The following is a 12,585-nucleotide window of genomic DNA, read 5'->3' on the forward strand; positions in this document are numbered from 1 at the left end:
CTGAAGAAAAAAGACCTTAATAATGTGCTGTTTTTATCAGTTCTTTGAGTTTAAGACCAATCCATATTTATTAATCCATCTACCTTATCATTGTCTCATTCATTTTTTCATCCATGTATAGAATTTTTAGTGAATCTCAACTAGATCATATATTAGGTTCTTTAAGGGATGAAAAGATGAGTAAGTTATCACTCTGGACCACTAGTAGAGAAAATAGAAAGCAAAAAAAAAAAAAAAAAGAATTGCTCAGGAAATGTTCGAAGTGTTAAGAGAGATGTAACTTGTGGAGAACACCAAGGAGAAGAGTGGTTAATTCTGGCTGCGAGAGCTAAGGCAAGATTCAGAAATGAGGTAGCATTTGAGCCTGGTGAACAGAGGTTAATTAAGGGGTATTCCAGGCAGCGTGAAAATAACATTGCCTAGGCCCTGAAGTAACAAAGAATATGGCATGTGTGGGGACCCTGAGTTGGTTAGGATTGCTTAAAATTTCAGAAACATAAGGCATATGGTGAAGAAGGTGTAGAAAATGAGTCTAGGTAGGTAGGTTGCCAGAGAATAAGAGCCCTTTTAGGCCACATAAGGAAGAGTGGGCTTTATCCATGGCTCTAAGACACATTTCTCTTCTCATTTTTCTATGCCTCCATGATTGTTACACTCCATACATTCTTTAAATGTTGGTGTTTCTCTGGGTCCAGCCTTGAATCTCATTCTTTCATTTCCTTGGGTCCTGGGAAACCCATGTAGCTCAAGCATAATGGTGACTACCAGATCTCTGCCACCAGCTCCAGTCTCTCTCTTGAGCTCCACCTTTCAAATGCTTACCGATCACCTTTTCCAAATGACTTAGAGGGGCCTCAAACTTAACTTGCCCAAGCTAAACTTGTTATAGTCTCTACTTTAAAACAAGTCTTCATCTTTACTAAGGACCTCATTGCATACCTAGTCACCCAAGTTAGTAAGTTCAGAGCAATTTTCAACTTCTCCTGCTCCCTGACTCCAACATTCTGTTGGTTACTGAAGTCCATCAATTCTACCTTCAAACATCAAAATTTGTTCTCATCATCCCCACTGACATTGCCATAGTCCAAGTTTCTTCATATGAAATTTAGACCAGAGCTTCTCAAACTTTAGCTTATATAAGCATCACCTGGAGAACTTGTTAAAACACAGTTTCCAGGGCCCTATCACCTAAGATTCTGATTCAGTACTCCAGGGTAGATAGGCCTCACGGATTTGCATTTCGGACAAGATCCCAGGTAATACTGATTCTTTTGGTTCATGGACCATAGGTTGAGTGGTATCAGTTTAACTATTCCAATTGCCTCTTAACTAGCCTCACTGCTATGGTCTCACAAGCTCCAGTGTTGCCAATGAAATTATTGTTCCAAACACAGTTCTTATCAAGTTATTTTCTACAAATATATATTCTCTGAAGCTATGCATTGACCTCATCCTAGTGTCCAAACAAATTTACTTGCATGCAAGGCCCTTAGTAATCTGGCTGCAACGTACTTTTGCAGTCTCATCTCTCTCTACTTTTCTCCACACCTTATTGAATAATTTGACTTCTGTCTGTGCTTCCTTGTTCCCTTGATTTTATAAATTCTGTTTTCTCAACCTGCAATGTCCATTCTCTTCTTCTATTCCCTACCTCTTTCTCACTCCACGACGGAAAATTCCTACTTGTTCTTTAAGACACAACTCAGAAAAGACATTTTTTTGTACTACAGTAGCTCTTTATACTGCTCTTATAGAAATTATAATGTTTTATCTTATCTGTCGGTTTCTCTCACAAAAACGTAGCTCATAAAGGGAATGGACTTTGTCTTTTTTTAGCTTTGTTAATAAAATATTTAGCACTAAACTTCACCATCTTGCACATCTATGATGTCGTTTAAACTGAATTTAACCCTATAAATCAATGTTCTCCCAAATGTGTTCTGTTATTGCCAGGAAATTTTTCAAGAAAATGTTCTCTGATCTGATAATTTGGTAAATCATAAATTCTATGTAATAGTGTATGAAGGAGTAGTAAAGAATCCTGTTAAATTTTGTTTAATACAGTATCACCAAAATGTATTTGATCCATAGGTTTCTCTTTGAGAAGTGCTCTTGGAGGCAATAGGGAATAGAATTGGTGTCTTAGAAAGATACTCTTGGCTGCTGAGCAAAGGATGGCCTGGAGTAGGGGAGGGAGTGGGCCAAGGGTCTAAGAGAGCAGAAATACCAAGATATATAACAAATACCAAGGGTCTAAGAGAGCAGAAATACCAAGATAAATAACAAATACCAAGAGCCTGAATTTAGACAATAAAGTAGGAGATGAGAAGTCATAGCTCCAAGTGGCCTTTTATAGTGTAAGCAGAGACCTATGAGAAATTGGAGATAGGAAAGAGGAATACATTGGGAATGACCATGCGGGTTATTTAGCTATTATTGTGTTTCATATCATGGAAGGAGGTATCTGCTTCCATGAAGTGTTAGGCACATTAGTGGTCTAAGAAATACACAATAGCTAACCACACATTTTTTGTAGTCAATTGGTCAATAAGTTGCAAATCCTACATTTCCTTTCATTATCCAGATTTAGAAGCGGAGAGGAGGCATTTTTATCTTACCTTTTCATTTTTCTAACTCACGCAAACCAAAGTCTATTAGCTCTGTTTTTAGCTGCTTATTAGCTATCCACTATGTACCCAGCACTATGCTTAGGAAGTTTCTGTTATGACAGTGATTCTTAACCAGGCAATTTTGTCCCTCAGAGGACATTTGGTAATGTCTGAAGATAGTTTTAGTTGTTACAACTTGGGGAGTACTACTGGCATCTAGTGAATAGAGGCCAGAGATGCTGTCAAATATTCCACAATGCACAGGACAGTACTCCCGCTTCCCGCCCCGCAAAAAAAACCCAAAAAACTATGCAGCCCAAAATGTCAGTAGCATTGAGGTTGCAAAACCCTGATTTATGCAAGGAAAAACTGAAGCAATTATTTTCTGACAATTGAAGAGCAGCGGGGGTTTTGCCTAAATTATTAGAATAACAACCTCATTTATGGGCTTTGCTTTGTTAATATAGGCCTAGCCAGGTGGTGTTGAATAAGCATTAGTTCATGATTTAATCTTAGTTCCTTTCTCTTCCAGTGACTAATTATAAGCAATTTGAATTGCTATGTGTGATCAACGATGTAAAAGTAGGACAAATGCACCTCTAATGAGACTGTATTAGACTCAAAATTTAAAGTTCCCAAAGAGGTTGCTCTAGTGTAGGGGTGTAGAGGAAATGGCATGAGTTGTAGAGTCAAGTGTCCTGGGGTTGAGTCTCAGCTCCGCTGCTTACTGACTCTGTAACTAATCTAAGTGTACTCTGAGCTCGTTTTCTCATCATGAAACTCAGCAATAATTTCCTCACCAAGTCACTGTGAAGATTAGATGAATTAATAGGGAAGTCATATAGCAAACAAATATTTATGCAATTTCTTCTGTGTTTCAAGTCATACTCTCAATGCTAGGGATGCATTCGTTAAGAAGACAGATTAGAAAAAAACTACCTTTGTGAAGTTGGAATGGTTGGGAGGAAGACAATAAGCAGGATAAATAATTAAAATGTTTAGGATGTTAAACAATGATAAGTGCTCTGAGAAAAACAAAACAAGAAAGAAGCATGGTGTGGGGTTGGTGGAATTTTAGATTAGAAGGACAGGTGAGACATGGTTTTTTTTTTTTGATTTAAGATTTGAAAAGGAGAGATAGTAAGCTGTGCTGATTTCCGAGGAAAGGGCATTCTAGGCAGAGGGTACAGCATTTGCAAAAGTCCTGGGGCTAGATCACGCTTGGAGAGTTCAAAGAACATCAACAAGGCCAATGAGCAAGGGGGTGGTGAGAGGTGGGAGAAGGGAGACAGACTGCGTGGGACCAAAAAGACCTTTGCCATAACCTTGGCCTACAAACATTAGCTCCTTATTATTATTGCCTGTGGGTAAAATGTTCCAATGTGCATTATAGCTCACATAAGAGTATTCTATAAACCCCTCAAAATTCTGTGCCCTTCTAAAAATGTTTTTAAAGATATCCTTCATTTAAGCAAAATGGCAAGGCGTCTAAGTGCAAAGGACAAAATTCTAGAATTCTCATGGCCAATCTGCTCCGTGGGTTCTTTTCTTGCGGCAACCACCCACTCTGACTTGGAGCCCCACCCATGGGAGAGCAGAAAAAAGTTAACTCGGGTGCTTTTTTTTCCTCTTCATTTCTACAATAGGAATAGCTTTTCTAAGCTGCCTGGAAATTTAAAGCACACCTTTTTTTGTTGTGCTGCTGCTCTAGTAGTTTTGTTCTTACAAATTCTTGGAGACAGTTTGTATTCATCCTGAAAACATGAAAATTTCACTTAGATACAGCACTATTATCGTATCACTTTGTAGATACAGATTAATAATTCCTAAAACCTTTTTACTATATGCAAATGCTTCCATTTTCAATTCTCGCTTCATGCTGTTTCCTGTTCTGGGGCATAGGAAAGGAGAAGCAGGACCCAGTATTGTTATTTGCAGTGAACACACTTTTCCAATAAAACCATAAACAATAAGAATATTTCTAAAGGACTCCAGCTTACTCTACCTTCATCTAAACCTAAAATTAAGAAGGAAGGAAAATTCTCATGTTTCCATAATAGTTATTGCTAACCTACACATCAAAACAAATTATTTTGATATTATAGGTGAAAGTTTGAACCTGAGAGAAAATTTGCACTTACTGAAATGATTTTAAAAACCAAGTGTTTGTTCTGTTTTTAAAATACATTTTTCCCTCTATGTTTTAGTTTTCCTTCAAGTATAATAAAAAGAGCCCATGGTATAATCTGAGTTGCCTCTTTTATTCTGTGTTTTGGAGCTGTGGGTCCTCAATAAAATTCCCAGAGCTGGAAACATAAAACTGTAAAGTAGCTAGAGAATTCTTCTTTAAACTGTTGCATTCAGCGAGATTGTTTAGCTTATTCCCCCATTTCATATATTTCATGGATTAAAAATAGACCCCTGCCACTGACCTGCTGCCATCGCCATATCCGCCTGTCTTTCTTGCTCTATAGAGCTCTCACTCTTTCACTCTCTCTAAAGACTGACTTTTCATTACCAAAGAGTGATATGATTTCTCCTGACGTGAGTGAAATGATTCCCAGAATTTTGCGGTATTAAGATGTTTTGTTTTGTTTTGTTTTGTTTTTTTAAAAAAAGTACATCTTTAGTTGGAGAGTTATACTTTTCTCTTATGATTTGTATGATTTGCCCCATCCCAGCACTGGGGCAAGAATAGACACTGAGAATCACTTCCTAACCTAGCACACACATTTTTAGGGGTTTACGTCTCAGAATACCGCTTAATTGATGTTTTGAGGAGAAGCACCTCTTGCCAGCATGTTCATACAGACCAAATATGCCTCCAGTAAGAGACACAGCCTTGTCGTGATGCTCTCTGTCTTCATTTTTAGGATAAAGTTCAGAGTTCCAAGTGATGCGAGCAAACATCTCCTTCTGTTATTAGGGCCACATTTCTGAATTACCTACTGACTTCTAGGGGAAGAAAACTGATGAAAGCTAAACTTACTCTTGACTCTGCAATTTGTATTCCTTTTTGTATTTCTTTGTTTTTGTTTTCATTCACTTTGTAGAAGGTTATGCAAAATTTTTAGACACCAATGTCTTTTCCTCCTTTGAGCTGCTTTGCCAGCAATCCCCAAAACAAAATAAGTAAAAAACTACATTATACATAAACCGTAGCCATGTCTTAAACTATCTAGAAGGTTCTTATGTACTCCCATTGCTGTTCTGTTATGAAAATAAGTAAGCACACAGATACAAGTCCTGCCTCACAGCACTTTTGCAAACTCTTGGAAGTAGTTTGCATTTGCATTTTGGAAAAATCTCCTTTTTTGGTGCATTTCTTTCAAGTAAAATCCTGTTTTTGCTCCAACAAGGTTCTGGTTGGAAAAATATAGAGGAGGAAAAAAAGAGAAATTTTTGCTGAAAAATTGCATTTATATCCATCTCTTAAACTTCTACCGTATTCTGGTCAGCACACCAAGTATTTATGCTTTACTAGGGGTGAAATTACTGTTATGTCTGGTGGAGCTTGCTGCCAAGGGTGCAGGGTAGACATTAATCTACTCTATCCAAGTCCCCCATCTCCCATCAGCACTTATTGTGAGTCAAGTATATTATAGCAAAAATGCGGAGGAGAGTTATAAAAATTTGGGATTAACACATAACAATATCTCTATAGTCCTACGGAGGTTATGTTTCATCACTGGCCCTTGCATCTGGAACTGGTCTCTTCAAATGTGGGATAGCAGTGGCTCCAGTCTCCAGCTGGGAATATTACGGTATGGAAACATTTCATAAATGTTGCTGCAAAAACATTTAACACATAATTACTCTATATTTGAGGTTGCTAGGAAAACAAATTATGCAATAAAATTCACCTCAGCATCACTGGGGAAAATAAAATCTATAAAGGAGATTATTTATGTGATATATTATAATCACGTTGTAACAATCAAACATCTTAAGAGTGAGGAAGGACTTTTCCAAAATCCAATATATCTTATTCTCTCCAGAACTCCATTGCCCCTTATGGAACCAAACCTTTAAAATTAGAACTAACTCTGTGTTTTTGCAGGCATATTGATGCAGCATAACTGGCTTTTAAGTGCATCTTATGTAAAGTTGGACAGGGTCCGAGTAATTACCTTCCACAGTTTGTAGCTGCCAGCTTCATCGCTCCAGAAATCGGAGAAATAAAAACTTTCTTCGAGAAGTACACCTCCCATGGGTGCCTATATTTATGACTAGCATCAATGCAGGATGTAATATTATTTGGAATTAACTATAAAAATTGTACAAAAATTAACTTTCATTAGATCCCTTTCCCTTTGGGGGGTAGAGATGAGACAGTTGTGACTTGTAGGGAATCTTTATTCAGAAAAAAACTGTTTATGTGTGTTGGATGAGGAGGATTTGAGGGACACATTTCCGTCCCAGATTAGTTAAGACACCACCAAAAGTAATATGGGTGGCTACATTTGTGATTTCTTTTCAATTATAATGAGGTAATTCCATGAGGTCATTCCTATCTCTACATCCCCCCAATTGAAATGCTTTAGGTAGAAGTGAAAAAGCTAAAAATCAGCCCTTTCTAATGATAGATGTTCCCGTTTTCATAATCTCCTCCTCCTATTGAGGCAAATCACAGAGCATTGCAGTAAAGGAAAGCAAGAACCTTCCTCAGCAGCTGCACATGGGAGAGTCGAGGAGCAGTTATCAATCCAGGGAGTCTTGTTGGTTAATGTGATGATGCATATCCTATGCAAACAACCTATTCTTGTATATTTTATAGCATCTATCTACACGGAGCGATTCATGGGTCTCCCAACAAAGGATGATAATCTCGAGCACTATAAAGTAAGCATCTTCTGTTTTATTTAGGTCATTAATTTATTTCAAATGTGCAAAATAATTTTAAAGCTGTAAGTCAGAGTTTACACTTCTGCTGGGTTCCCAAGCAAATATGATGATCTTTTGTTAGCTGCAAAACACCTCACTAGAAAGGAATTTACTCCTTTTGGATTTTATTCTTTCTTTCCCAACCTCCTCCCCACCCCCAAACCCTACACAGCTTGAGCGGGCATCATTTATGCCTAAGGTCTCACTCATATGTAACATATGACACAAACTTTCAGTTTTTCAAACTAAGAATCAGATGGAAGTAATGCAAATGATGAAGAAAATGTGTTGCTCTGACTCTTAAATATTTATCAACCAAAGCAATACATAATTTCAGTATTGGTGCTAAGTCCATTGCACAATGATTTAGCTAGTTTTCTATTAGAACTCGCAGCAACTAAAATGTTAATTTTTTCTCTTTTCCAGAATTCAACTGTGATGGCAAGAGCAGAATATTTCAGAAATGTAGACTATCTTCTCATCCACGGAACAGCAGATGGTGAGGTTTAAGCAAGACTCTTACACATAAAAATACTGAGCCAGCATCACTTTGTTTAAGAAACATTAAGCATCCTCCTATGCCTGTGCTCAGGGTCAGTACCTAAGAGTCAGGGACATTTCCATAAATGAGTGTGATTACTCACTGCTGACAATGTCAACGGCATGACTAGATAATTGTTGGTGTTCATTTCCAGGCAGTACATTGTCACTCTAGGCTTTTTGGTATTTAGCAGCACTTTAACTTTCTCTCTTTGTTGCAGATAATGTGCACTTTCAAAACTCAGCACAGATTGCTAAAGCTCTGGTTAATGCACAAGTGGATTTCCAGGCAATGGTACATAATTTTGTTTTACTCATGTTCAAGGCCTTAGACCCTTAAGCTAAAAGGAGGAATCTTAGTTTTATTTATTTATTTATTTTTTACTAAAACCTGACAATGAGGCTGCAGGGTAGAGTAGGCATAACATTGATAAATGAATCTTGATCTTTCATTAACTCCCTGAAGGACACTAGGCAAGCCAAGTTCCCTCTGGTGATCCCAGTTGAATCATATAAAATAAAGGTATCTACAAGATTAAATAATTGCTAGCTCCCACATCCAATAGTTCTGTCATCCTATGTACATAAGTGTAGCTATGTGTTAAGAGTGCCTAAAAAACCTGGCAGTCCCAAAACAACTAGAAGATTCTGTTTATTTAGTAAGAAGCAGTTGCAGATTGTTATCAGAGACCCCAGAGGCTTTCTAAAATCATACAGCTCCACTCAGAGTTAGAGAATCCTTTCGTCTATAAGTTTTCAGTGACTGGCACATGCTTAATCTACCATAGAAGCTCCTATTTTTACTGAGCAAATAAGTGAACGAGCTGACTGATAATCCTGGTTGCATGATGAGTGGGAAATGAAAACAGCAAAATAAGGCAAAAGCCAAAGCAAGGGAGATAATCTTTAATAACTACCTTTCCCCACTTCGGAGAGCATAAATTCTCCCTCACTTGAATAAGAACCCAGAAAAGGAAACCCCCTCTTTTTGAAATGTGTTGTTTTTTTTTTTTTTAAATGATGTACAAAGGGTCAAGTGAGAGTTTTTGTACTTTTTAAATTGTGATCTCCTAAAGTAAATCCAACTTATAAGGCTATAACACTACGCTGTGACCAATAGCCACCTTTAATGAAAGCAATAATTTCAATATCTCTCCAAAGACAAAGTTTGAATCTGTGATATCATGTTCCTGTTTTTTTAATGATACTATTTTTAACTCCTATGAGGGATGTTTATGATTATATATGTTGTGGATTTTCTGCAATAGAGAAGAATTAGAGGCTAAAAGCTTCATGGGATGTTTGTGCTAGAAGAAGCCTTAGGGAAAATCAAATCCAGCCTGCTCATTTTGCAAATACGGAAACCTAGCTCTAGAGAAGCAAAGTATCAGACTCAGCAGACAGCTCTGGAACACATGCCTGCCTTCTGACCCCCATGGACACTGGCTGCTGTGAAAGCTTAGCCACTGAGATCTAAAACATAAGGTTAAAGAATAAGTGAAGGTTAATAGATCTTTAAATCTTCCTGCTCCAAATGTTTACATGTAAATTATTTTGTTTGCTGAAGGGTTCTTAGGTAGAATTTCAACCATAATATTAGAAAAGTTACAAAATAATCCTGACAGCATCAAAAAGTCAAAGCTAGATGCATTGTGTGGCTGCAGAAATAAAGCAGTTTCCTTCCCTTTGTATTTCAGTGGTACTCTGACCAGAACCACGGCATATCCGGCCTGTCCACGAAGCATTTGTACACTCACATGACCCACTTCCTAAAGCAATGTTTTTCTTTGCCAGACTAAAAATGATGTTGATACGTGTTCATAATGTGAGCACATCAGATATGCCTCAGACTGTTTGCTTGTTTTACTCTTTATGCTGTTAAATATTGATATAAACAAACAAATGAATGTTGTTTGAATGGCTGGCAAAAAATTAAGAGGACTCAGAAGTTCGACCAAAATTTATTGTTTACATTGTCCGGTACTCTGTGAAAGAAGAAAACAGGGAGCCATGCCTTTTGTTTTGGACACAGTATTTTATCGCCTGTTTATTTGAGGAAAAAAATAAAGTCAGAAGTTAAAGTGCTATTGTATTGTCTGTGTTCATTGATTTCAGTTTCATTTCTATCACAGAAAGAAGTGCTTGTGCTTGACAAGTGCATGAATAATATTAGGGTGGTCATGGAGGAGAAGAATCTAGAAGCAGTTTGGGATTTTTTGTAATTAGAATTCCAAATGCGAGACCAAAGTATGCAATAGCATTGTTCAGAAATCAAGTTTGAGAGGTATTTTGTGGAGGCACCCTGATGTTTGTACTCCGTGCTGTCCCTCCAAGAAATGTTTATTAAATTTCTCCCAGAAGATTTCTTCAACATTGCCAAAAGCATTTGATAAGGGTAAAGTCAGAGTTTTGAATTCAGACTCCTTTTAAGAAATGTTTCAAATTTGGAAATGTTCCTATTTTGTATCCATTTTTAGAATTGGTAATGGTAACTGCTTTCAGGCTGCTAACCCACACCAAACTAAACAAAACAAAAAATTAAATGAAATGGACATCAGTAGCTTGAAAAGAAAGATGTTCTATCCATAAGATTTTTCTGGAATTTTAGTTCTACGTTAAAGAGTTCATATCGGGGGAGGAAAAAAAGCTACAATGCCTGCAATCCCAAAGACAACGCTCCGCCAGTAACTATCCCCGTCAATTAGAAATCTATGGGCAGCTTGCCATCTCTGTAATTACCACAAAATTAAAAAGAGCCACACCAGGTCACCAAAGCTATTTCTTAAAATAATGTTAAAAGTATCCATGAAGCCACTGCCTCTGTGACTTTTCAGTGACATCTTTCCCAGCACTGATTGCCCTGGATGACTCCTCCCCATCCCTAGCCTGATTCTTCCTAGTCGCAGGTAGAAGATGCTCATGACTTCTCTCATGCTCCATAGCCAGAAGAATCAATCCAGGAAGGAGCTTCAAAGATCAAGAGTTTTCAGACATTTTTCAGTCCAACACTATTTCCACTATAGCTTTTTGAAATTATGCCTCCCATTTAGGCCGCGTAATACCACCGCACCCCTCAGGAAGGAGTGGTTTGTGGTGGTCGGAGAGCCTGGGCAACACCCTCAAAGATTCAAGACAGACTACAACCATGCAACTGCTGATGCTCTTTCTGAGGGTCAGAAAGAAGCTACTATCTTCCCTTTCTGTTCTGCATGGAACAGTCTCTGATTCAAGCCCAGGAGATTTGCTCATAATTTTCTCATCATTCACCCTCTCCAACTAGGAAGAAGAGAAGAACCAATCAGTAGTCACTTCCTAATACCCTTATCAAGGGAGATAATAGGACAATTAAAAAGAATAAGAAAATCATGTTACTCCAACTTATTTTCTGTCTTTCTAAAATATGCAAAGCTAGCGTTGAATATCACCACACAGTAAGTGGTCTCCAGCCCCAAGCCTCTGTTCCCACTGTAACAGAGGCAACTTTTAGAAGACGAATCTAATTGTGTCATTTCCCCCTGTAGAAACCTTCAATGATTCTCTGCAGTCTACAAAACAATATCGTAGATATTAGATGTAGAACGTCACAGAAAGTGTTATTAGATGGTGCTTTCCTAGAGGAATATTCACAGATCATATCTTGGAACATAGCCTATGGTAGAATCTCACCAAATGGTGAATGAGTGAATGCCTCTGTGTTCGTGGAAGACTCAAGTTTTCTACAATACTGTTGATGAAGACTTCCCTGACCCCTGCTCAGGTAAAATCATCCAGATGCTCCTCAGGACTGTGTCAGCATGTGTTTATGCATTTATTCTTTCATTCAACAAATTTTTTTGAGTCTGCCTGTATACTGGACACTGAGCAAGACTTTGAGGATACAGTGGAGAGCAAAGCAGCAACTTGAGAGGCAGTGTTCTGCTTTTTTGTTTTTTGCTTTTTTAATTGTTTGCATTTTGTACAACTTTACTGCATTCTTTTGTGGGGGCAGGGACTTGGAAGATAAAAAGTATATAAAGTACAAAAGGGAAAAATGTTAGTAGAAAATACTAAACTAAAAGGAATGATTAGAAAACATCTTAGCTTTTATATTTGTAGGAAGCAAATTGTGATAACTATCCTTTACCACATTTAATCTTGCACATGAGATTTGCAACACCCTAATTAATGTATAATTATCCTTCATACATCACAAACTTGAGATTTTCATTCATTTATTCAACAAATGCAATTGCAAGCCACCGTTTTAGGAACTATAGGTGACCCCCATGCCCCTCAAAAGACATGTATGTTAAATAGGATGCATGTCTATAGGCAGGAGCTTAAAGTTTTGTAAAGAAATGAATGTGAGTAACTCCAATGTAAGTTCAAAGAGATCAGTACTCTAGGGGTATGTGTAAGAAGGAAACCATAAAAAATTATACCATCTCAAAATAATCTCAAATCCTAGTTCCACAATGCTGACCTTAGAGCTATTTTAAAAGGTTTCAAAGTTCTAAATGACCATCTAATATTTCTCAGAGTGACTGAGAAAGAACCTGCAAGAAAATAGCAC

General features: G+C 37.6%; 1 protein-coding gene across 2 annotated transcripts in view; it reads left to right on the top strand.

Annotated features, from left to right (window-relative positions):
* FAP (fibroblast activation protein alpha) overlaps positions 1-10,120 on the top strand; it is a 69,273-nt gene extending 59,153 nt beyond the window's left edge. For both annotated transcript variants that reach the window (XM_011358499.2, XM_011358505.2), the window contains 5 exons: positions 6,274-6,373; positions 7,387-7,451; positions 7,920-7,992; positions 8,255-8,328; positions 9,731-10,120. In XM_011358499.2, coding sequence (XP_011356801.1) covers positions 6,274-6,373; positions 7,387-7,451; positions 7,920-7,992; positions 8,255-8,328; positions 9,731-9,832 — 414 coding nt within the window. In that variant the 3' untranslated portion in view covers positions 9,833-10,120. The remainder of the gene's footprint in view (positions 1-6,273; positions 6,374-7,386; positions 7,452-7,919; positions 7,993-8,254; positions 8,329-9,730) is intronic.
* The last annotated feature ends 2,465 nt before the right edge of the window (positions 10,121-12,585 follow it).

Source organism: Pteropus vampyrus, unplaced genomic scaffold, assembly GCF_000151845.1.
Source record: "Pteropus vampyrus isolate Shadow unplaced genomic scaffold, Pvam_2.0 Scaffold2, whole genome shotgun sequence".
NCBI lineage: Eukaryota > Metazoa > Chordata > Mammalia > Chiroptera > Pteropodidae > Pteropus > Pteropus vampyrus.